Source organism: Rana temporaria, chromosome 1 (genome assembly GCF_905171775.1).
Source record: "Rana temporaria chromosome 1, aRanTem1.1, whole genome shotgun sequence".
Lineage (NCBI taxonomy): Eukaryota > Metazoa > Chordata > Amphibia > Anura > Ranidae > Rana > Rana temporaria.
In genome coordinates this window covers 326,493,819-326,516,876 of record NC_053489.1, presented here as the reverse complement: position 1 = coordinate 326,516,876, position 23,058 = coordinate 326,493,819, and the positions used below count along the sequence as shown (strand labels likewise).

Genomic DNA, 23,058 nt, shown 5'->3' with positions numbered 1-23,058 from the left:
TCACCCGCAGGCCCTCTGACTGGTCCGCCCGCTCACACGCCGGCCCCTGGACTGGTGTGCCCGCTCACCTGCTGGCCTGCTGACTGGCTCACCCGCCTGCCCATCACTAATTTCTCTGGGAGGGTGGTCTTTGGGCAATTTCCCCATTGCCCCAGCTGGGGTTGATTTTCTAAGACTGGAGTGTGCAAAAATGTATTCATTGTCAATGTTTAATTGAACAAGCTGAAGTTAGAAGCTGATTGGCTACTATGCAGAGCTGCACTAGATTTTGCACTCTCCAGTTTTAGTAATCCAACCCCACAGTGTATACAGCAGGCATAGCTAGCTACAGTGTCATTGAGTTTAATGTTAGGAGGGGCATCCACAACTAGAAACCATTTAATAACAATATTTTATAAATGTTACAAGAAAGAGTGTTGCCTCAGCGATATGTAAAAAATAAATACATTGCAATAAGCTAATTCTAAGAGGCAGACACTACTACATACATTTTTGTTTACAAGCACGGAGCTTGGCAGAGATGACATAGCTGCTGATAGCAACTGTGCTACAGATAAGGGCTTTGGCTGTCAAACTGATGGCAAGTCCTAACAATTTTCCCTGTCCGCCTCTATCCAGCAGGACAGTGATGGTGAACCTATGGCATGCATGCCACAGTTGGCACGCAGAGCCCTCTCTGTGGGTCTGTGGGCATGCAGAAGCTCCGGGCACACAAAGGCTCCTCACACTTTACTAGGAGGACAAAGAGCCCAGTGTCCCCACACTCTCAGCCCTGCCTACCTCCTCCGGATCACACACAGCACTTTGACTCAGCAGACAACTCTTTGGAGAAAGTGCTGAGGGACTGACTCACAGACTGGCCAATCACCTCCCTCGGCCGGGGAATGAACAGCAAATCGACTGGCTCAGAAAGAGAAGTGGGTGCTTGTTTTCCTGGGGGTCAAGAGGGTGTGAGGTGAAGGCAAATACATAATATGTGCTAGAAGTTACAGTGTGATGAAGATGTGCGATGTGTTGCATGGTGATGGATGTTGGCACTTTGAAATATACGTTGGTTTTATGTTGCAGTTTTGGCACTTAGTTTAAAAATCACTGCCCTAGGACATGAAAGGCATATCTTACCCTAGGTCCTCAACTGGTTAATTAAGGCAAATGTTTCCTGCCTTACTTTCTTCTTCTCATGGTATCCTCAGCATTCTTGAGGTCCTAGTTGTCAAAGTGACAATTTATTTCTGAACATTACTACTGAGTGAGAAGGCAACTCTTCTGGTGTAATCTGAGGGTGTAATCTGAGGGTCAGTTTGATAGTAAGTCTCACTTTGTGTATTACTAGTGCTATTTATCTAATACAAATAATTTAACCCTAATTTGTTTTATTAACCTACTCCTCCTTACAAAACATTTTAAAAAGCCTTTGATTCATGAGTGTTACTATGTACCAAAAACATAACTGAATTACATACACCGATCAACCATAACATTATGACCATTGACAGGTAAAGTGAATAACATTGATTATCTTGTTAAAATGGTACCTTAGATATATTAGGTGGCAAGTTAAGGTGGCAAGTTAACATGTGGTCCCTGAATTTGAAAAATTGGCATGGATAAGTATTTGAGCAACTTTGACAAGGGCTTGACAATTTGGTCAGAGCAGCTCCAAAATTGCAGCTCTTGTGAGATGTTCCCAGTCTGCAGTGGTATGGACATACTAAAAGTGGTCCAATGCAGTAAAACCAGTGAACCAGCGACATGATCCTGGGCTCATTGATGCACATGTGAGCGAAGGCTGGCCCATGTATTCCAGACCAATAAAAGAGCTAATGTAGCTCAAATTGCTGATAAAGTTAATGTTGGTTCCAATAGAAAGGTGCCAGAGCACAGTGCACATGACAGTTTGTTGTAAATGGGACTATGTAGCCACGAACCACGAAGCCAAAATCACCTGCAATGGGCATATAGACATCAGAAATGAACCACTTAGCAATGTAAGAAGATGGCCTGGCCTGATGAATTACATTTTTTTTTTCATCATGTGGATGAGTAGGTGTGTGTATGTCACTTGCCTGAGGAAGATATGGCATCAGGCTGCACTATTGGAATAAGGCAAGCCGGCAGAGGCAGTGTGATGCTTTGGGCAATGCTCTGCTGGGAAACATTGGGTCCTGCTATGCAGGTGGATGTTACTTTGACACATACTGTATCACCGACCTAAACATTGTTGCTGACCAAGTGCACTCCTTCATGGAAACTGTATTTCCTGATAGCAGTGGCCTCTTATAGCAGGATAATGCACCCTGCCACACTACAAAAATGGTTCAAGAATGGTTTGAGGGACATAAAAATTAGTTTAAGGTGTTGACTTGTCCTCTAGATTCTCCAGATCTCAATCCAATGGAGCATCTGTGGGATCAGCTGGAAAAGCAAGTCTGATCCATGGAGGCCCCACCTCACAATTTACAGGGCTTGAAGAATCTACCACAGCATACCTTCAGAGGTCTGGTGGTGTCTATGCCTTGATGGGTCAAGGCAGTTTTGGCAGAAAAGGAGGATAGGTCATAATAATAGGTGGGTGATCATAATGTTATGGTGGGTGGTTGTAATGTCATGGCTAATGAGTAAATATAAAGAAGACAAAGCACAAAATACAATTTGCTGTTTGGATGAGTTATAAGCATCTTAGTCCACTTCCGGACCACCCGCCGTTGTTATACAGTATGTCGCTACTTTGAAGAGGAATACCGTTGTTATAGTAGCAGCTAGCTACCATAACCTCGGTATCCTCTTCAAGAGCGGAGGGTACGCTTCAAGATAAAAATGGTGTCTGTGGCGGATTTACAGTGAGATCATTTTTATCGGCGGCAGGAGAGGGCCCCCCCGCCGCTCTCCGGTGAGGGAGGGGGAGGCAGGCGGTACGCCAAAAGACATGTTGGTAGGTTAGTTAGATCCTGTCTAAATTGGCTCTAGTATGAATGTGAGTTACGGACCTTAGATTGTAAGCTCCTTGAGAGTAGGGACTGATGTGAATGTGCAATGTATATGTAAAGCGCTGCATAAATTGATGGCGCTATATAAGTACCTGAAATAAATAAAATAAAATAAATAATCATTGCAGGGCGAAAGCGACGTCAAAGCTTCACTTCCGCCCAATGCTCTTAAAGTGAAAAGTGGTTAATGTGAACATCTGACTATGTTTCACTATACTTACTGATTTAATCACATTGGTCCATAACAAATCCCCATTACAATATCGCGCTGTCTTGTTTGTGGACAGCGCAGTATTCACAAAATATTCTTACACTATAATCTGCAAAATGCAAAAAGCACTAAAAATGCATAGGTGTGAATCTAGCCTAAATACCCATTATAGTCAATTTTATATTGACCAACTTCATAGCTGGTGGTTAGTGTTTGTCATTTCTGCAGCCAGATCGGCCATTGTACATGTTCGATCCATCTCAGCTTGGGGAGTGGATTGCACCTTAGCAACTTTGTATTAGTTGCCAGATGACCTTTGTCACTTTGCAAAACCCTCTTTAAAAAACTTTACATTAAGGCTGCTTTCACACTGAAATTGCCCGGGCGTCGGCGGTAAAACACCGCTATTTTTAACCCTGCGCTAGAGCCGGAAAAAGGATTAAAAGCACCGCTACAGCGGCACTTTGCCGGCGGTTCGGTGGTGCTGCCCATTGATTTCAATGAGCAGGGGAGCTTTAGGAGTGGTGTATTCACCGCTTCTAATGCGCTGCTAAGAAGCTGCTGGCAGGACTTTTTCTGATGCCCTGCCAGCGCACCTCTCCAGTGTAAAAGGAGCGGCTCTTTCAGGGCGCTTTGCAGATGCTATTTTTAGTGCTATAGCGCCTGCAAAGCGCCTCAGTGGGAAAGGGGTCTTAATGTCACAGTGAGGCTGCCATTGACCTTATACTGTAAATATAGGTAAAGGTATAGTTTCAGCTAAATGAATTAGCTGTAGATAGAGAGAAGCTTATTAACCAATAGGAGTATTGCTGTGGATTTAACAAGCTCTTTTTCTCTTAAAAAGATTCTTTCTTTTACAGTAGAATGAACATGAGCATAATACATATCTGGGTGATTCGTAGGTTTCACGCATATTTGTGAACATGGATTTCACACATATTTGTGCTAGGTTGCAGACAGATTAGGCAAGTAGAGTGTTCTGTCTCTACATTCCTAAACTAAGTGATCACACTGAAAATCTGAGGTCACATATTTGTTCCTCGTTAGCACACTTTGTAATTTTTATGTTAAAACCACATTGGAATTCAAATAGCAACATTTATTTTAATGAATTCATAATGTAATCTTTTTGATGGAAATTTGTAGTGAAAAAATATGGAGGCTGTCACTGTTGAAGTCCCCTTCTGAATGGGCTTGTAAAAATGTAGATGAATTCAGGGGAATTCATAAGGGCTGTTGTACACCCTTTACAATTCTGTCACGGATCAGCACCAAATGTATTAAAGTATGCCAAACCAAAACTCAAAACTAGAAAAAAAAATCAGCAGGAGGTGGGGGGTGAGGTTCCCACTCTTTAAATAGTCCATATTACCAATCCTTCATTAGTGTCTTCTATAGGAAAGGCTGGTAAAGTAGGGTGAAAGGTGCTTATGTCCTTTTAAAGGGGGGTTGCCTCCATTGGATGTACATACTAAACTGCTATCTTGACAGTTCATCTCTATCTTTCCTTAACTAAAACTTCTATCCCATCCTACCTATCCTAGGCTTACCCCTCTGCTTTTTAAATATAAATTGCATCTCTCCCTGAATATTCTATTTCAGATGACCTACTCCTTAATTATATAACTTTGCTACTACCACTAATGAACGTACCATATATTGGGGACTGTTTACATCTCTTCCAAACGCTATAAAACATATCATTAGAATCGCTATGGATTTATACAAGGTCTTCCATAAAACAATGTTTAGGTATCAAAAAGAAAAACAAAAAACTGTGCTAATTACAGGTACACAGAAAATAAAATTCTCCGGATTTGAACTGAATTAACTAAAATTAAAATTAAGAAGGCAGCAGCTTGCGTGCGATACACAGAGCAGAATGGAAAAGAAAAATTAAAGCTGCGCCATTAAACAAAATTGAAAATATAAAGTCCACTGAAACTCAAATAGGTAAAGTCCCAATGTGCACTATTAGTGTGCACACAAATGGTCAATCCTGAAGATAGAATCCTCCAAAAACTTCAACACCACCGTGAGAAAACAAATGTGTTTTCGCACTGAAGTGAACACCCACCACCAAGTAATAAAACCGCTTACCAGAAGGGCAAGCTCAATTAGCAATTGGCTATAGCCCAGCCGCGGCCTTTAGGGACTGTAGTGGATTCACAGGGTTAAAAGTTTCCAGATCAGGCTTCCAGCGCATTCACAGACTCGTCCAGATGAACATGGATAGAGAAAAGGTGCACCATAGCGTATTTCCATAAACGTATTTATTTAAAAAAGATGTAAGGGGTACTAACAAAGCAGATAACATCATCAAACATAAAACAGATGCCGGCCGGCAACAAGCGGAGCCCTTCCTCCTTAGCGTTGTGACGTCACTGCCAGACGCGTTTCGTCATGGGTTTGACGTTTTCCATGGGATAGGGTGCAGCAGTGACTCACCGTGTACATATACCCAGACCTCGTTGTGAGATGCAAATCAATAGCAATGCAGGCGCCATTTTGGCTAAGGGAAAAACACTGCCAGCACCATACAAAGAGATACCTAACGTATGGCACGCTTAGACTAACTTGGACAAAACTTTATTTAGACACCTCCCTGTCACAGACAATAGCTCCCCCCCATGGTGGCCCATAACTAGAGCAGAGGAATTTTCCTGATACAATGCATCGGATCCAAGATCACGATGTCAGGATAAATGATACTTATTACAAAAAATCTGGAAAAACCCATAGGAATAGAAGTTTAATAACTCTCTACTCCCCAGCCTAAAGAGAAAACGGTAATTGATACCAATTGCAAACTTCTATAAACTAAAAAATACTAATAATAATAATAGAGACATTTGCTGTCCCGCTCATTAATATATAATACTGTGCATATAAAAGGTTATGCAAGGTTATGCATGTGTGTACCCCATTGTGCAAGTGTGTACCCCATTCACGGGCCTAGAATCATCTATTAATATGTGACAGTGTACATATATGCCCGTCTTAATAAACCGTAAGTTTTCAAGGGAAACGTTCTTATTTACAAGAAAGTTGTCTCTTGTCAATACATGAATATCATCGTGAAACTCATACTAACATTTTCACACGTTCACAAAAAAAACGAAAAAAGAAGGAAGTAAAAAATAATAATTAAATGGGTGTGTACCCCATTGACAGGGCCATACCTCATAAGTGATTTTGTGCTTATGTGCATATGTGTATAACTGTATTCATATATAATTGGTATCAATACCATACAAACTGTATAAGCCAGTAAATAATCCATCATGGCTATGCCAGAATTACAAAAATTGAGAATTGAAAATTGGAAGTGGAATATAACCTATTTCTCCTCCGGACGCATACACCCCTATTGATGCATATCACAACGGGTTTACATTTTCAAGCATTGTTAATAAACGCATTGACATCCGTCTCTATATTTAACCCATAGGGGGCATAGGTCTTTAAACGGTATATCCAGCTCATTTCCATCTTAGAGATTTCCCTTACCAAACAACTCCCCCTCCAATGGGGTTTAAATGTATCTATCCCCAAGTAAAGGGTATTAGATGGATCTCTATTATGTTTCAACCGATAGTAGTTAGAGACAGAGTGATTTTTGAAGCCCACCAAGATATTGGTAATATGTTCATTGAGACGGACTTTCAAAGTTCGCTTAGTCCATCCCACATACTGCAGGCCACAAGGGCACTGCAGTAGGTACACAACTCCAGTGGTAGCACAGGTAATACAAGGTTTTATAGTATACTCACGCCTAGTGGCTGTCAAGGTAAATGTAGTAATTTGTCTCTGTGGGCAGGAATTCAGAGAGCAAACTCTACAACTTTTACACTTGTAATAACCTGTTAATTGGTCAAAGAAACCTCTGCTACTAACTGGAGGGTCCAGAACGTTAACTGCAACTTGGTTCCTTAAGGACTGTACACCTCTGAAGATAACCCTTGGTTTCATCAGTAGGATATCCTTCAGGACATTATCATTGATAGCTATATGCCAGTGTTTGTTGATAAGCTGTGTGATACTTTTGTGTTGTAGCGAATACGATGTTATAAATGGTACTCCCACTGGGAATTGACTCCCATCAGTGGGGACTTTCTCAACCAAAAGGTCATCCCTATTAGTGGCCAGTACCCCATTCTTAGACCCTTGTAGAGACTTCATCGAGTAACATTTCTCCAAAAAACAGCCTGTTAGTATCTCTGCCTGAGTCAGGAACTCCTTGGTGTCTGTGCAGTTCCTCCAAAGTCTAAGGTACTGGCTTTTTGGAACCGCCCTAAGCCAAGGTTTGTGATGGCAGCTATCAGTTGGTATGAAGTATAAATTCGACCAGATCATGGCGATCTCCGGCCCATAGGAGGAGGATGTCATCAATATACCTGGCCCATGGGGTGACCTGAGGTATAGCTCTTGAATAGATGACATCCTCCTCCCACCTGGCCATAAAGAGATTCGCCAGGCTGGGGGCATACTTTGCCCCCATAGCAACTCCCGTATCCTGCCTGTAGAAATTACCATCAAACCAGAAATAGTTTGAGGCGGCTGCAAACCTCGAAAGAGACATCACAAACTCGACTTGTTTATATGGAAGACCAGAATTTTTATTTTCCAATGTTTAGGTATCGGTCCTTTAGCCACATCCAAACTAAGTGAATTTTTACTTTATTTTCTATATTTTCCTCTTAAGCTAGATGTAGCATGGAAGCAGCATTGCCAGGGGTCAAATGGAATTTCAGTTCCACAAATAATTCAGAACATTTTCAAGATTTCCTTCTAGTATTCTTGTATGATTGGCCACTGAGTTCCCACAGTACCAACATCTGGCTGAATCTGGGGTCCAACTAGTGAATCCTTGATGAAACATAATACCACCTGGCTAGTAATTTAAGATTAATTTCCTTTACTAACAAGTCTATAGACCATACGTATTAATTCCAATGCCTTGTACACACGATAGGAGTTTCTGAAGGACAAAAATCTGATGGAATTTTTCGTCAGAATTCCGATTAAGCTGTCTCCCATCAGTCTTGCATACACACTGTCAGACAAAATTCCAACCGTACAAAACGCGGTGACGTAAAACACTACCACAAGCCAAGAAAAATTAAGTTCAATGCTTCCGAGCATGCGTTGAAATTTTCTCCGACGGAGTTCCACACAGACGATCGGAATTTCCCATAGGATTTTTATCAGGTTTTCATCAGAAATTCCTATTGTGTGTCCAAGGCATAAGTATTTATGCTTTTGATCCTCTGATATTGTTTAATCTAGCTCTTGTTCCCGTGTCAGAGAGATTGGGCTTCAAATTCTATAAGAGCAAATAGTAGACACAAGATGTGTAAGATAAAGTACAGCGCTATGAATAAAAAATTAAACAATCACATAATACAAATATGTGTGTACCAAATACAAGCTTTTTTGTGACCCCCCTGAATAAGGTTGGTCGCTGGCTTTCTGGTAAGCCTCTTGTCTCATTGTGGTGACAGGTTTCACGTGGTCAAGTATTTGATTCATGCTTCATACTTCACAAGGGATCTCTCTCATTGAATTCAAACCACCTATGAACTTTTGTACATGTGCATAGTTGTTTGATTTCACCATGTTGCACTTTATATGAAACTGGATTTACATTTAAATGTGTTTATTTTGCACTGTGTTGGTTTTACATGGAACATTGTATAGCAGTCACTGCTAACTTTTGCACACCTGCACTTTATTTGGTACACAATTTTATTTAATTTATAGTGCTGCACTTTATATTACACATTTTGTCCCTGTGCCCAATATCTGTGTTATAGTGCTTAGCTGTTGTTTTTGTTGTTTTTTTTCTACCAAGCGCGGATATTATTTTTATTTATTTTGGTAGATACAAGATACTTGTCTATACTTCCATGAGTCACCGTCCAGCCAGTGCCAAGTCATTTCCCAAATATAAGCAGTGTGCATAGTTGGGTAATGACATCAGCTGTATCCCTGGTCCTTTTGCTTTGATATAGTTCTAAGCCAGGGAATCTTTCGGGATGACAGCTAAATGAGGTAGGGGATACAGAACTGTGCTGGAAGCTGTCACATACATGAGAGCTTCCCAGCACAGGCGTTGCCTGCTCTGAGTATTGGCGTACTTCTTTACACCTGATCAGAGTTGGTCTTAATTGCCGCCACTTTTCTGAACAGAGAACTTGCAATTATTCTTAAGGAATTTGTTGCTGCAATACCGATAGATTCTTAGGCCCCGTACACACGACCGACATGTCCGCTGAAACTGGTCCGTGGACCCGTTTCCGCGGACATGTTCGGTCGTGTGTAGGGCCTAGCGGACAGTTTTCCGGCCTAGCGGACAGGTTTCCAGCGGACAAAAGTTTCTTAGCATGCTAAGAAACTTGTCCGCTGGAAACATGTCCGTCGGACATGTCCGATGGTTAGTACGACTCATCGGACATGTCCGCTGGTTACGATGTATAACCAGCGGCCCGAAATCCCGCACATGCGTCGAATTGATTCAACGCATGCGTGGAAGCATTGAACTTCCGTGTTAGAGAACGTCGGTGTCTTCTACGTCACCGCGTTCTCTGTCCGCAGGGATTTTGGTCTGATGGTGTGTACTCACATCAGACCAAAAGCTCCCAGCAGACATGTCCGATGAAAACAGTCCGCGGACCGTTTTCATCGGACATGTCTGCTCGTGTGTACAAGGCCTCAAAGTGACGATAGTAAGAACTCTGATATTGTTTAATCCAGCTCTCATTCCTATGTGAGAGATGGGGTTCCAAATTCTATAAGAGATATTGTCTATACTCCCATGAGTCTAAGCTAAACATACCCCACGTTGATCCTTATTCCTGCAGAGAGTGCATGATGTTACCCTTTATAACATCATTTAATCTCAGTATGCTTCTGTAGTCCACTTGTGAAAAGATCTTATGGTTGCCATGGCCTACTTTACACAATTATATTTTGTTGTATTTTAAAAAAAGAAGTATAATGCATTCATAGTGTTTTAAAGGATTATCTGCTCTCTTTTTTTATATAGTTTACATGCAACAAGTCTATACCCTCCTTGTATTTTCTGTACCAAGCAATAGGTCATAAGTCATTTGTTAAACTAGACTAAATGTAGGTATGAAGACATTATTAATAACATGCTATTTTTACTTTTCAGGTGTGTGTGCTGTTGGCAAACCAATGTGCCTTCTTTTTGAATACATGGCCCATGGAGACTTAAATGAGTACTTGCGTCATAGGTCCCCTAGAGCTTTAAGCAGCTTAAGTCACACCAGCCTTGTCACAAAAGTTCGACTTTCAGACATGAATCCATCTTCATTATCTTGCACAGATCAACTACACATTTCCCGTCAGGTATCTGAAGGAATGGCCTATCTATCAGAACGGAAGTTTGTCCATCGAGACTTGGCCACTAGGAATTGCTTGGTTGGTGAAAGCATGGTGGTTAAAATTGCAGACTTTGGTCTTTCAAGGAACATATATTCAGCTGATTATTATAAGGCCAATGAAAATGATGCTATTCCTATCCGATGGATGCCTCCAGAGTCCATATTTTACAACCGTTATACAACTGAATCAGATGTCTGGGCATATGGTGTTGTCTTATGGGAAATATTTTCATATGGTATGCAACCATACTATGGAATGGCTCATGAAGAAGTCATCTACTATGTAAGAGATGGAAATATTTTGTCATGCCCTGAAAACTGTCCATTGGAGCTGTATAATCTAATGCGGCTCTGCTGGAGCAAGATGCCTACCGATCGCCCAAGTTTTGCTTCTATCCATCGTATCTTAGAGCGCATGTATAACAGGACAGTTTCTGCTGATGTGTGAAAGACACATGTAAAATACCAACTAAATTTACTCTTGCATAGTATATCTTGGTCTCCTATAACCTGCTGTGATATGTGTAATTAAACTGGTATTCAGCACATACATTAGTAGGCATTGGAAAGAAGTCACCAGAAGGGAAGAAAATGCTCATGTACTATTAACATAACTGAATAAGAAATAAAAACACTCAGTTAGATGAATGTATATTATTGGAAAAAAACTGGTGAAAATAGCTAATTCAATTTTCAATTCACAGTGTAAATGATCAACATATGTGAACGAACACCGTGGACATTTCAAGTTAACACACATTTAGAATACAAACATGCTCAGTTATAGTGCATTTTCACATTGACATAAAAACTATTTCATATACCTTTTTAATAACCCAATTCATTCCTGTTATTTTATAGACAGCGCTGTGTTTTCCTGAATATAACTAAGTGCAGGGTACAAGTACTTATTTGCATAACTATATGTATGTTTCAATCATCAAAATACTAGAATTTACAAGTTGAAAGAATATTTGTTACATCCAAATTGAAGGTTTAAGGTCAGAAAATCATTGGGATCCACTCGCCACCTCTCGGATGTCTGTATGGTGTAATTTGAGCACTTGGTATCTCAACCTTTCTACAATCTGCCAGCTGAAGGTCTGAAAAGTTCTCCAAATTTTTTGGGTCCAGCATAGCAGGAAGCATTTATGAGATGAATGAAAGAGAAGGGTCAATTCTAAGAATTGTCACCAAGAACATATTTGCATCTCAACTGGTACTGCTGAAAACACAGGTGGCGTATCAAGAAGATGGCATATTCTTTGACTGCATAAGGGTTTATTAAAGAAAAAATAATATGTAAAAACAATACAAAAAGCAGTCAAATCTTTTTTTTTTTTTTAAATCTGTGATTTTGAAAACAAAATCACTGCTATGAATGTGGACGAAATTAGAATGTAATTTTGGTCTAGAGTACACAGATACTGGTGGCAGGAATGGAGGTGGCCAGGGCCCTGTAAACATATTATTTCTTGATCATTTCCTACACTGTCTCTCTCTTTCTTGGAACTTTTGATTAACATTTAATTTAAATTCTTATCATTGGAGTACCAAATAATGTAAACTCCAAAGTAAGGGCTCTGGATTTATAGGTACAACATTTCCAGAAACAATAAGCAGAAAAAAAGTCCTATGCAGATATAAATCCTGACGGTATGTCATTTAGTTTGCAAAAGAACTGTAAATCACATTTATCATGTTGTAGAAAAGATGTATGTCTTCTTTTTTCATTGATTGTTGCATCTCAATACTTTTGAACTCCTTCATTACCTTATTTCAGTGACTTCTAGACTACATGTGTGCACTCCAGTGAAGGCTGCATGGCATTTCTCAGGGCGGGTTTCCTGAAGGTGAGAACAATGGAACATGCATGCACATGTTCAGGGGTAACATAGGGCCAGATCCACAAAAGGGATACGCAGGTGTATCTGCTGATACGCCGTCGTATCCCTGTTTCTATCTATGCGGCTGATTCATAGAATCAGTTACGCATAGATATCCCTAAGATCCGACATGTGTAATGGACTTACACTGTCGAATCTTAGGATGCAGTACCGCGGCTGGGGGCATTTCTCGTCGAAATCCAGCGTCGGGTATGCAAATTAGCACTTACGGAGATCCATGAAGCTTTTTCCCTTCGTTAAGTCTCGTAAATGTTAGTTTGCCGTCGCAAAGATAGGGCTGCTTTTACAAAGTGTAAACTTAGTACACCATGTAAAAGTATACCTGTCTTTCCCGCGTCGCTGTCAAATTTCTTTTTAATTATTTTTTTTTCCCGCCGCATCTCTTTTTTACCCGTCGCGATTCACAAAACTCGGCGCAACGTAACATAACGCAAAGCACGTCGGGAAAATAGCGTCAGGAGCATGCGCAGTACGTCCGGCGTGGGAGCGCGCCTAATTTAAATGGGACTCACCCCATTAGATTGGGCCTGCCTTGCGCCGGACGGATTTAAGTTACACCGCTGCAAATTTCTAGGTAAGTGCTTTGTGGATCGGGCACTTAGGTAAAAATTTTGCGGCGGTGTAACTTAAATCGGAACATTTAAGTTGCCCCCGCTGGTTGTGGATCTGGCCCATAGTCACTTATATTCCCCACTATAAGTACATTTGATGGGATGATAATGCAGGAGAGTGAGTGGGAGACAGATTGTTGTCACTCTATACCAGTGAGTTCCTGAACAGGGACTTTTATGGCAGGATAACCAGGTATTATTTTAATGAAAACTGTAAACTTAAAAGATATTAAAAATTACTTTTGAAATTACATTAACATGTTAAAGCTTTTATGAGTTTTTGTGATTGGGTTTACATCTACTTTAAAGCTTTTTCACATGTTTGCTCAATGGCATGCATTGTATAGCTTTACAGTGGTACTATTGATTCATAACAATGTGCAATTTGTGTTTCCTTTAACAGTGGATTCTGTTGTAAAAAAAAATAGTACATAATTCAAATGAAATAAAAAATTTTAAGACAATTTCACGACACCTACCAATTTTTGCTTATTTCTTCAGAAGCAAACATTTTTGTTTCTATTAACATTTTATTTAACTTTTTTATTTCAGCTAAATGCAATTGTATGTCACTTTTAAATGTCTTTTTTATTATTATAAATAAACAGTGGATATTTATTGAGTTGTCTAGATTATGTTTATTTGGAATGAAGCCATTACAATCAATCACAAAAAGCATTAGATCACTTTTAACTAATATTTCAATTTTGGGTAAATGATAAGGAATAAAATAGTTATATTATATTTCTATGACCTTGTGCCTAAAGCTTTTTAGGGGGAATTTTCAGCATACAGTCCTTGTATACAGTCATTGTTTTTGGGAGGAGAGAATGTATTCACCAACAGCTCAGTACACACAAGTACTTAGGCAAGAGTTCATATAGCTTATGTTGCGTTACGCTGCCATAAACATTGCCTGTTTCAGATATGGCGTGCCCTTTGACTTTCACTTCTGCCTCATTAGTTGGCACCAACATATAATGCCACTCAAAGTCCTGCAAGTGCATCCAACCCTATATGAACTAATTTATGGGATTCTAGTGGTGGGATCTGTGAGCCTGAAGTCTGTAAACCTGGAGTGGCAAACCTGGAATGACAATTATGAGAAGCAGAATTTAGCATATTTGTTAAAACCCATTTCATAGACAATTCACCAAGTTTACCTTAAAATTCAGTTTACTGCATGAAAATCTTCTGAATAATTTGCCCATGTGAAAATTGTATATGATAAAAACTGTGTATTAGTATTGTTTTCCGATTCTAAGCTCAAATACTCTCTCTTCCCTAACATCCCCTGCTTGCACAACTATCCCACCCCAAAAAAGCACCCTGTTAGCACAAATCCTCCCCCCTCAAACTTTCCCAGCGCAAATACCCATTAATCATCCCTACTAGCGCAAATCCTCTCCCCCAAATCACCCTCCCAAAAAAAGTCCCCTCCTTGAACTGGTTCCCCCCTCTTAGCGCAAATCCTCTTCCCCCCAACACGAACCCCCAAATCACCCCTCAAATTTCCCCTCCTAGCAAATTGTATGCCTGTCACGCCCCCAGGTTCCCCCTCCTGGAACAAATCCTCCCCCTCAATCCCCATTTCCAATAGCCTCAATATTTCCCATCTTAGCATGGGATCCCCATCTTTCTACATCTTTCGGCACAACCCCCGGGGTCCCCCTCCTGGTGTAAATCCTCTCCCCATCCCCATGGCACAAATCCCTCCTCCTAGCACAGATTCTCTCACCCCATTCCCACAGCATAAATCCCCCCTCTTAGCACAGGTCCTATGTTCATATACAGTCCCAATTGTATAAACACAGCAGTGCATTAATTGCAACAGTCTTCAATCTTGTGAAGCATTCAGTGACCGCCACCTTTGGGTGAAAAACCTGCTTACCTCAGCATTAGACCCCATAACAGATTCTAAAAAGGAAAAATCATTCTCCTCCTCGAGTACCGGAACAGTTGACCTCCTCCACCATATGCTCTCACAATTAGATGCTCCAAAGTCAGCACATCCACATGATAGGGAACACAAGAAAGAGACCCTTAGTGCTCATTATTTGCACATTAATTAATAAAAAAATAGGGATTAACCGCTTAACGACCGTCGCATGTACATATACGTCGGCAGAATGGCATGGACAGGCAGAACGACATGCCCGCACGTCACTGCCTAGACGTGGGTCGTGGGTCAGGGGTCCGATCGGGTCGGGGGTCCGATCGGGACCCCTCCCCGGTACATGCGGCAGTCGGAAATCATCGGGGAGCGATCCGGGATGAGGGGGCGGCTATTAGTTTCTAGCCGCCCCCTCGCGATCGCTCCCCGGAGTTGAAGAACGTGCTTCACTGTGGCGGCTGCATCGATCGTGTCATCCCTTTTATAGGGAGACACAATCGATGACGTCAGACCTACAGCCACACCCCCCTACAGTTGTAAACACACACTAGGTGAAACATAAATCCTTCAGCGCCCCCTGTGGTTAACTCCCAAACTGCAACTGTAATTTTCACAATAAGCAATGCAATTTAAATGCATTTTTTGCTGTGAAAATGACAATGGTCCCAAAAATGTGTCAAAATTGTCCGAAGTGTCCGCCATAATGTCGCAGTCACGAAAAAAATCGCTGATCGCCGCCATTAGTAGTAAAAAAAGAAAAATTAATAAAAATGCAATAAAACTATCCCATATTTTGTAAACGCTATAAATTTTGCACAAACCAACCGATAAACGCTAATTGTGATTTTTTTACCAAAAATATGTAGAAGAATACGTATCGGCCTAAACTGAGGAAAAAAAATGTTTTTTTTTTATATTTTTGGGGGATATTTATTATAGAAACAAGTAAAAAATATTGCATTTTTTCAAAATTGTCGCTCTATTTTTGTTTATAGCACAAAAAATTTAAAACAGCAGAGGTGATCAAATACCACCAAAAGAAAGCTCTATTTGTGGGAAGAAAAGGTTGCAAATTTCGTTTCGGTACAACATGACCGCGCAATTACCACTTAAAGCAGCGCAGTGCCAAATTGTAAAAACACCTCTGGGCATTTAGCTGTATATTGGTCCGGGGCTTAAGTGGTTAAAAAAACGTACAAAATTCCTTAGACAAGCATGCAATCTGTACAACATTTCCTGGGTATGACGTCACAGGCTCAGCTCTTCCCACCTATACGTGTTACGCCCCATGATTGGGCTTCTTCAGTAGGCCTATAGTGCATATAGGTGAGAGGAGCCGAGTCCATGTATATCTTTAGTTATTTTTATTTGTGGTGTATCCATTGTTATTTGGTTGGGTAGCATGGACTGTAACTAATATTTTAAGTTTTTATATGCCACGTTTTGCCATCTTTGGTTACATGATTAGTCACTTGAATAGTCCCAGTGTTTTCAGAAGAAATATTACACATACCCTTGCCATCCTTTTAGAGATTTAATATTTATTTTAATATGTTTTAATATTTTTTACAAGTACCTCACCAAAGATGAATTCCTACTGCAGAATATCAATGAGGAAGTCTCTAGTGTGACCTCAATTGCTTTACTGGGTTCAGAAACAGCATCAGAACAGCTTCAGACTAAAATGGAATGTCACACTTTGAATGACACTTGTGCGGTCATGCAACACTTTACCCAAACTAAATGTTTATAATTTTCTTCCCACAAATAGAGTTTTCTTTTGGTGGTATTTGACCACCTCTGCGGTTTTAAATTTGTGCACTTTAAACGAAAAAAATCGTAAATTAAAAAAAAAAAAACGATGGGCACTGATAGATGGCACTGATAGGCAGCACTGACGGCACTGATAGGCAGCACTGATAGGCGGCACTAATAGGACTGATAGGCAGCACTGATGGGCAGCACTGGATAGGCAGCACTGATGAGGAGCTACTGACAGGCTTTACTGAGTGGCACTTTGATGGAACACTGACAGGCATTACTGATGGGGTACTGATTGCCACTTTTTTGAGTACTGTTGTGGGCACTGATCTGCACTTTAATGGGCACTGATAGGCTTTATAGAGGGGCACAGGTTGGCATGCGATGGCAATGAGGGCTGTGCTGATAATCAATGTGCTGATATCAGCACAGACCCCCCCCCCCCCCCCGACAGAGAGAGCCGCCAATCGGCAGTTCCTGGTTCATGCGATGATCAGCACTTGGTATGAAGGCCTCTGTCAGAGGCTTCATTCCACAATCGGAGTTGCAGTGTGTCAGACACATAGCACCTTCGATCACCATGCTCCATGCCCCCACGGGCGCGCGTTGGCTCTGTTAGCCTGATCACGTCATATGGCGTCCGATCAGGATAACTAAACCACTTTTCCGCCGTCATTCTGCTATATGGCGGGTGGCAAGTGGTAAAGTATATCCAAAGTCTGATTAAAAATAATAATTTGGATACAGTAGGGAAGGGCTTATCCCATGTCAGGATGTCAGTTTTCTTTGTTTGTCCTCTGTTTAATGGGGAGTTTTTACTTTCTGTCTTGCAAGCATATCTGGAAGTGAGGCAACCCCTTGCTCAAAAGATGATGGAAACTCCCTCCGACGCAGTTGTCACAGTTTCCATTATATAGTCATTTGACAAGATTTGAACTCTAAAGCCGTGTACACACGATCGGTTTGTCCGATGAAAAAAGACTGATGGACTGTTTTCATCGGACAAACCAATCGTGTGTGGGCCCCATCGGTCTTTTTTCCATCGGTGTAAAAAAATAGAATATGTTTTAAATTTTTCCTATGGATAAAAAACCAAAAGGAAATTCCGATCGTCTGTGTGGAACTCCATCGGAGAAAAATCCATGCATGCTCAGAATCAAGTTCACGCATGCTCGGAAGCATTGAACTTCATTTATTTCGGCTTGTCGTAGTGTTTTACATCACCGCGTTTTGCCACGGTCCGAATCTAGTCTGATAGTGTGTATGCAAGACTGATGAAAGTCAGCTTCATCGGAATTCCGCCGAAAAAATCCGATCGTGTGTATAGGGCATAAATGTTTTTCAAATTACTTTCTTTTCACTGAAACAGAAAAAATTAAGACAGGATTAGTATCAGTTGTATGACAATATTAACATGAAAAAACCTTGCAGTAAATAGTAAGGGCCAGATTCACGTATCTGGGCGCATCTTTGTGCGGGCGTAGCGTATCCTATTTACGCTACGCCGCCGCAACTTAGACAGGCAAGTGCAGTATTCACAAAGCACTTGCTCCGTAAGTTGCGGCGGCGTAGCGTAAATTGGCCAGCGTAAGCCCGCCTAATTCAAAGTAGGCTGGTAGGGGGCGTGTTGTATGGAAATGAATCGTGACCCCACGTAAATGACGTGCCTAACGAACGGCGCATGCGCGCGCATTCTCAGAATCACGTCGCAAATACTCCCTAAGATATGTCGGCTCAATGCTTTGTCGACGTGAACGTAACCTACGCCCATCCCCATTCACGTACGACTTACGCAAACAACGTAAAATACGACGCTGTTCCGACGTTTCCGACGTCCATACCTTAACATGACTTACCCCTGCTTTATGAGGGGTAAAGTTACACTGGTCGTACGCCTTACGTAAACAGCGTATATTAATACGCCAGGCGCAAGTACGTTAGTGAATCGGCGTATCTAGCTTATTTGCATATTTATAATGGGAACGCCGAATGCGTCCAGCGTAACTATGCTCCCACGATACGCCGGCGTAGGCAAGTTACGTCGGACGGCTGAAGCCATGTTTTTGGACATATCTCGCTTTGTGAATCGGCGTAAAGATGCGACGGCGCACATTTGAAATTACGGCGGCGTATCTGGAGATACGCCGGCGTACATCGTTTATGAATCTGGCCCTCAGTTCCTATAAATATATTACATTTGTAAATAACAGTGTGAAAGTTAAATAGAAACCTTGGCCCAGATTCTCGTAGATGGGCGCAAAAATGTGCGGGCGTAACGTATCTCATTTACGTTACGCCGCCGCAAGTTTTTCAGGCAAGTGCTTTATTCACAAAGCACTTGCTTGTAAAGTTGCAGCGGCGTAGCGTAAATCACCCGGTGAAATTCAAATTCGGCGGGTAGGGGGCGTGTTTCATTTAAATGAAGCGCGTCCCCGCGCCGAACGAACTGCGCATGCGCCGTCCCTAAAATTTCATGGCGTGCATTGCTCTATATGACATAGCAAGGACGTCTATGGTTTTGACATTTTGATGTAAATTACGTCCAGCACCATTCACGGACGACTTACGCAAACAACATAATTTTATAAATTTTCGACGCGGGAACGACGCCCATACTTAACATTGGCTGCGCCTCATATAGCAGGGGCAACTTTACGCCGGGAAAAGCCTAATGTAAACGTCGTAACTTTACTGCGTCGGACGCGCGTACGTTCGGGAATTTGCGTATCTAGCTAATTTGCATACTTGACGGGGAAATCGACGGAAGCGCCACCTAGCGGGGAAAAAAAATTGCAGTTACGATCCGACGGTGTAAGAGACTTACGCCTGTCGGATCGAATGGATATCTATGCGTAACTGATTCTAAGAATCAGTCGCATAGGTACGACGGCCCAGATTAGGACTTACGACGGCGCACATGGCGCTGCGCCATCGTAAGCCCTTTGAGAATCTGAGCCCTTGTGGTTATTAAAAAGCTTACCTTACTTCAGCTTCTGTACTGTAGGGGGCAACATCACCATCCTTCTGAAGAGATCCCAGGGAATGAGGAGTACAGAAATTTAGCAAGATGACACTCAAAAACAATACAAGAGCATCTTTTCACTCGATTTTTGGCACTGAGCATTATGGAGGTTTGGTTTCGCTGCCACCAAGAATTCACAGGGAAACCTCAGGAGTCATGAAATTCATGAATTGCATACTTTTCAAAACTTTGCAGGATCATGGCTAGAAGTAAGAACAACTTATAATGCAGTGCATAGCAGTTGCACCTGGTTGGCTGAGTCACAACAGTCAATAATTTGAAGGAATAAATAGCCCCCTATCTATAAAAGGGTGGGCTCAAGGCAGCTATGTTGTAAGTGTGTGTTGGAGCTGTCAGGAAGAGATGCCAATTCTGTGTAGGAGGATATCCTGTTCTTGTTTTATTTTTTTATTTTTAATTGTTTTTGCATTTTCTAAATCCCCTTATGGCAGTGCCCTACTTCCAATGAAATAGCTTGCTTTTTTTGGCCCTATGAATGGCCAACTTGAACCACAAGAAATGAACAACAAGATTTACCCCAGGACTTTAAAGGCATTCACCACAAGGTTCATGAATGTCAAAGTTCAAAGAACATTTGTTAAACTTCTTACAAGCTGAACCTAAGCAGATCTCTTCAGAAGGTACCTCGGGATGAAGCCAAGGGAAGGCTTACAGATTTTTTTTACTTTAGTTAATTATTTACATGGGGAGGCAAGGTCCTCTTTTTAAAAATGGAGTATTGTCTATGCATAATGCCTTATACAAACAGCTACAGTCAGTAGTAAATAACAATGAATTCCATCAGCTTTTTCAGCTTTAAAGAGGAGTTCCACCTAAAAATGGACCTCCGCTTCACCCACTCCTCGCCCCCTTACATGCCACATTTGGCATGTAATTTTTTTGGGGGGGAGCGGGGGCTTCAGGAGAAGGGGACTTCCTGTCCCACTTCCTCCTTCCGCCGAGGGGCTGAAAAGGCGATTAGCTTATTTGCCTTTTCACAGCCCCTCCCTGTAGGCGAGCGCCTGTCCAATCGGACGGCGCCGCGCCGCTCGCGCATGCGCACTGCCGCTCACGCATGCGCAGTGGGTGCCCGGCCGTGAAGCCGAAAGCTGTCCCTGCTGGGTGCCCACACTAAGAATGAAGACGCCGGCCGGCGAGGAGCGGAGCCCCGGCCGGCGAGGAGCTGGAGCCGTGGAGCAGGTAAGTGTCAGTTTATTGAAAGCCATCAGCTACACTTTTTGTAGCTGCTGACTTTTAATAAACTTAAAAAAAAGTTGGAAAACCCCTTTTACTTTGAGGCGGCGTAGCGTATCGCATATACGCTACGCCGCCGTAAGTCAGAGAGGCAAGTGCTGTATTCACAAAGCACTTGCCTCCTAAGTTACGGCGGTGTAGCGTAAATGGGCCGGCGTAAGGGCGCCTAATTCAAATGAGGAACAGGGGGGCGTGTTTTATGTTAATGACTCACGACCCGATGTGATTGACGTTTTTAACGAACGACGCATGCGCCGTCCGTGGACATATTCCAGTGTGCATTGCTCCAAAGTATGCCGCAATGACGTATTGGTTTCGACGTGAACGTAAATTACGTCCAGCCTCATTCACGGACGACTTACGCAAATGACGTAAAAATTTCAAAATTCGACGCGGGAACGACGTCCATACTTAACATTGGCTAGTCCAGCTTTTTGTTGGACTAACTTTACGCCTGAAAACGCCTTACGTAAACGGCGTATCTTTACTGCGACGGGCAAGCGTACGTTCGTGAATAAGCGTATCTCGCTGATTTACGCATTCTAGGCGTAAATCAGTGTTCACGCCTCTAGCGGCCGGCCTAAGTAGAAAGCTAAGATACGACGGCGCAGGCCATCGTATCTTGGCTACATTTAAGTGTATCTCATTTTGAGAATACACTTAAAGATACGACGGCTTAGATTCAGAGTTACGACGGCGTATCTACTGATACGCCAGCTTAACTCTTTCTGAATCTGGCTATATGTTAGCCTATGTGCCCATGCACACCTGGGAGTTTTTTTGTGTTAATGAGCTTTGGAGTTTATTGTCTTTTTTCTGAACGCCCGAAATTTGCGTTCAAAGTGCAGTTTTTCGGCGAAAAAAAACGCTAAAAAACGCGCCAGCACTGAGGAAATAGAGGTATTCCAGTGTGAACAGGCAGCAAAAGATAATAGTGTAGTCTTGCTCAAGCGGAATCTGTAAAAAGAACTCATATCCACTTTCAGTTGCAATTGACTGGACACTGGACTGCACTCACCCTGTTTTGCTGCTATGGAAACTTAACAGTTTAATAGGCTTCTGCTTAATACGAAGCCAGAGAAACTAGGTGGAATACTATTTTTTGAAACTTTGAAAATTACCTTTGCATGGAAACGTATATTTGATATATACTTGTAAGAGAGTGTTTTTTATCTATTTTGGGTATCTTCAGGATTTTGTGACAAGGTTAACTGCTTGCCGACCAGCGAATGACTGTATACGTAGACAGCATGGCATGGACAGGCAAAAGGACATATATATACGTCCCTTTTAAAATCGCGGCATTGTGAATGTGCGCCCGCCGCAAGCTCCATGAGCCCGATACCCGCGATTTTCTCACGGTGATGAAGAACGGGGAGATGCTGATGTAAACAAGCATCTCCCCGCTCTGCCTAGTGACATTGACAGTTATCACCGCTTCCTGTAATCGGAAGCGGTGATCACTGTCTTGTCACACACAGCCCATCCCCCCTACAGTAAGAATCACTCACTAGGGCACACTTAACCCCTACAACGCCACCTAGTGGTTAACCCCTTCACTGCCAGTGTCATTTTCACAGTAATCAGTGCATTTGTATAGCATTGTTTGCTGTAAAAATGACAATGGTCCCAAAAATGTGTCAAAAGTGTCCGATGTGACCGCCATTATGTCATAGTCATGATAAAAATCGCTGATCACCGCCATTACTAGTATAAAAAAAATTATTAAAAAAAATGCCATAAAACTATGCCCTATTTTGTAGACGCTATAACTTTTGCGCAAACCGATCAATAAGTGCTTATTGCGATTTTTTTTACCAAAAATATGTAGAAGAATACGTATCGGCCTAAACTGAGGGGAAAAAAATGTTTATATATTTTTTGGGGATATTTATTATAGCAAAAAATATATAGATTTTTTTTTCTAAATTGTCACTCTATTTTTGTATATAGCACAAAAAATAAAAACCGCAGAGGTGATCAAATACCACCAAAAGAAAGC

At 41.8% G+C, this 23,058-nt stretch overlaps 1 protein-coding gene across 2 annotated transcripts in view; it reads left to right on the top strand.

The window, feature by feature from the left end:
• MUSK (muscle associated receptor tyrosine kinase) overlaps nucleotides 1-12,314 on the top strand; it is a 234,558-nt gene extending 222,244 nt beyond the window's left edge. For both annotated transcript variants that reach the window (XM_040360661.1, XM_040360671.1), the window contains one exon: nucleotides 10,376-12,314. In XM_040360661.1, coding sequence (XP_040216595.1) covers nucleotides 10,376-11,055 — 680 coding nt within the window. In that variant the 3' untranslated portion in view covers nucleotides 11,056-12,314. The remainder of the gene's footprint in view (nucleotides 1-10,375) is intronic.
• Nucleotides 12,315-23,058: the final 10,744 nt, after the last annotated feature.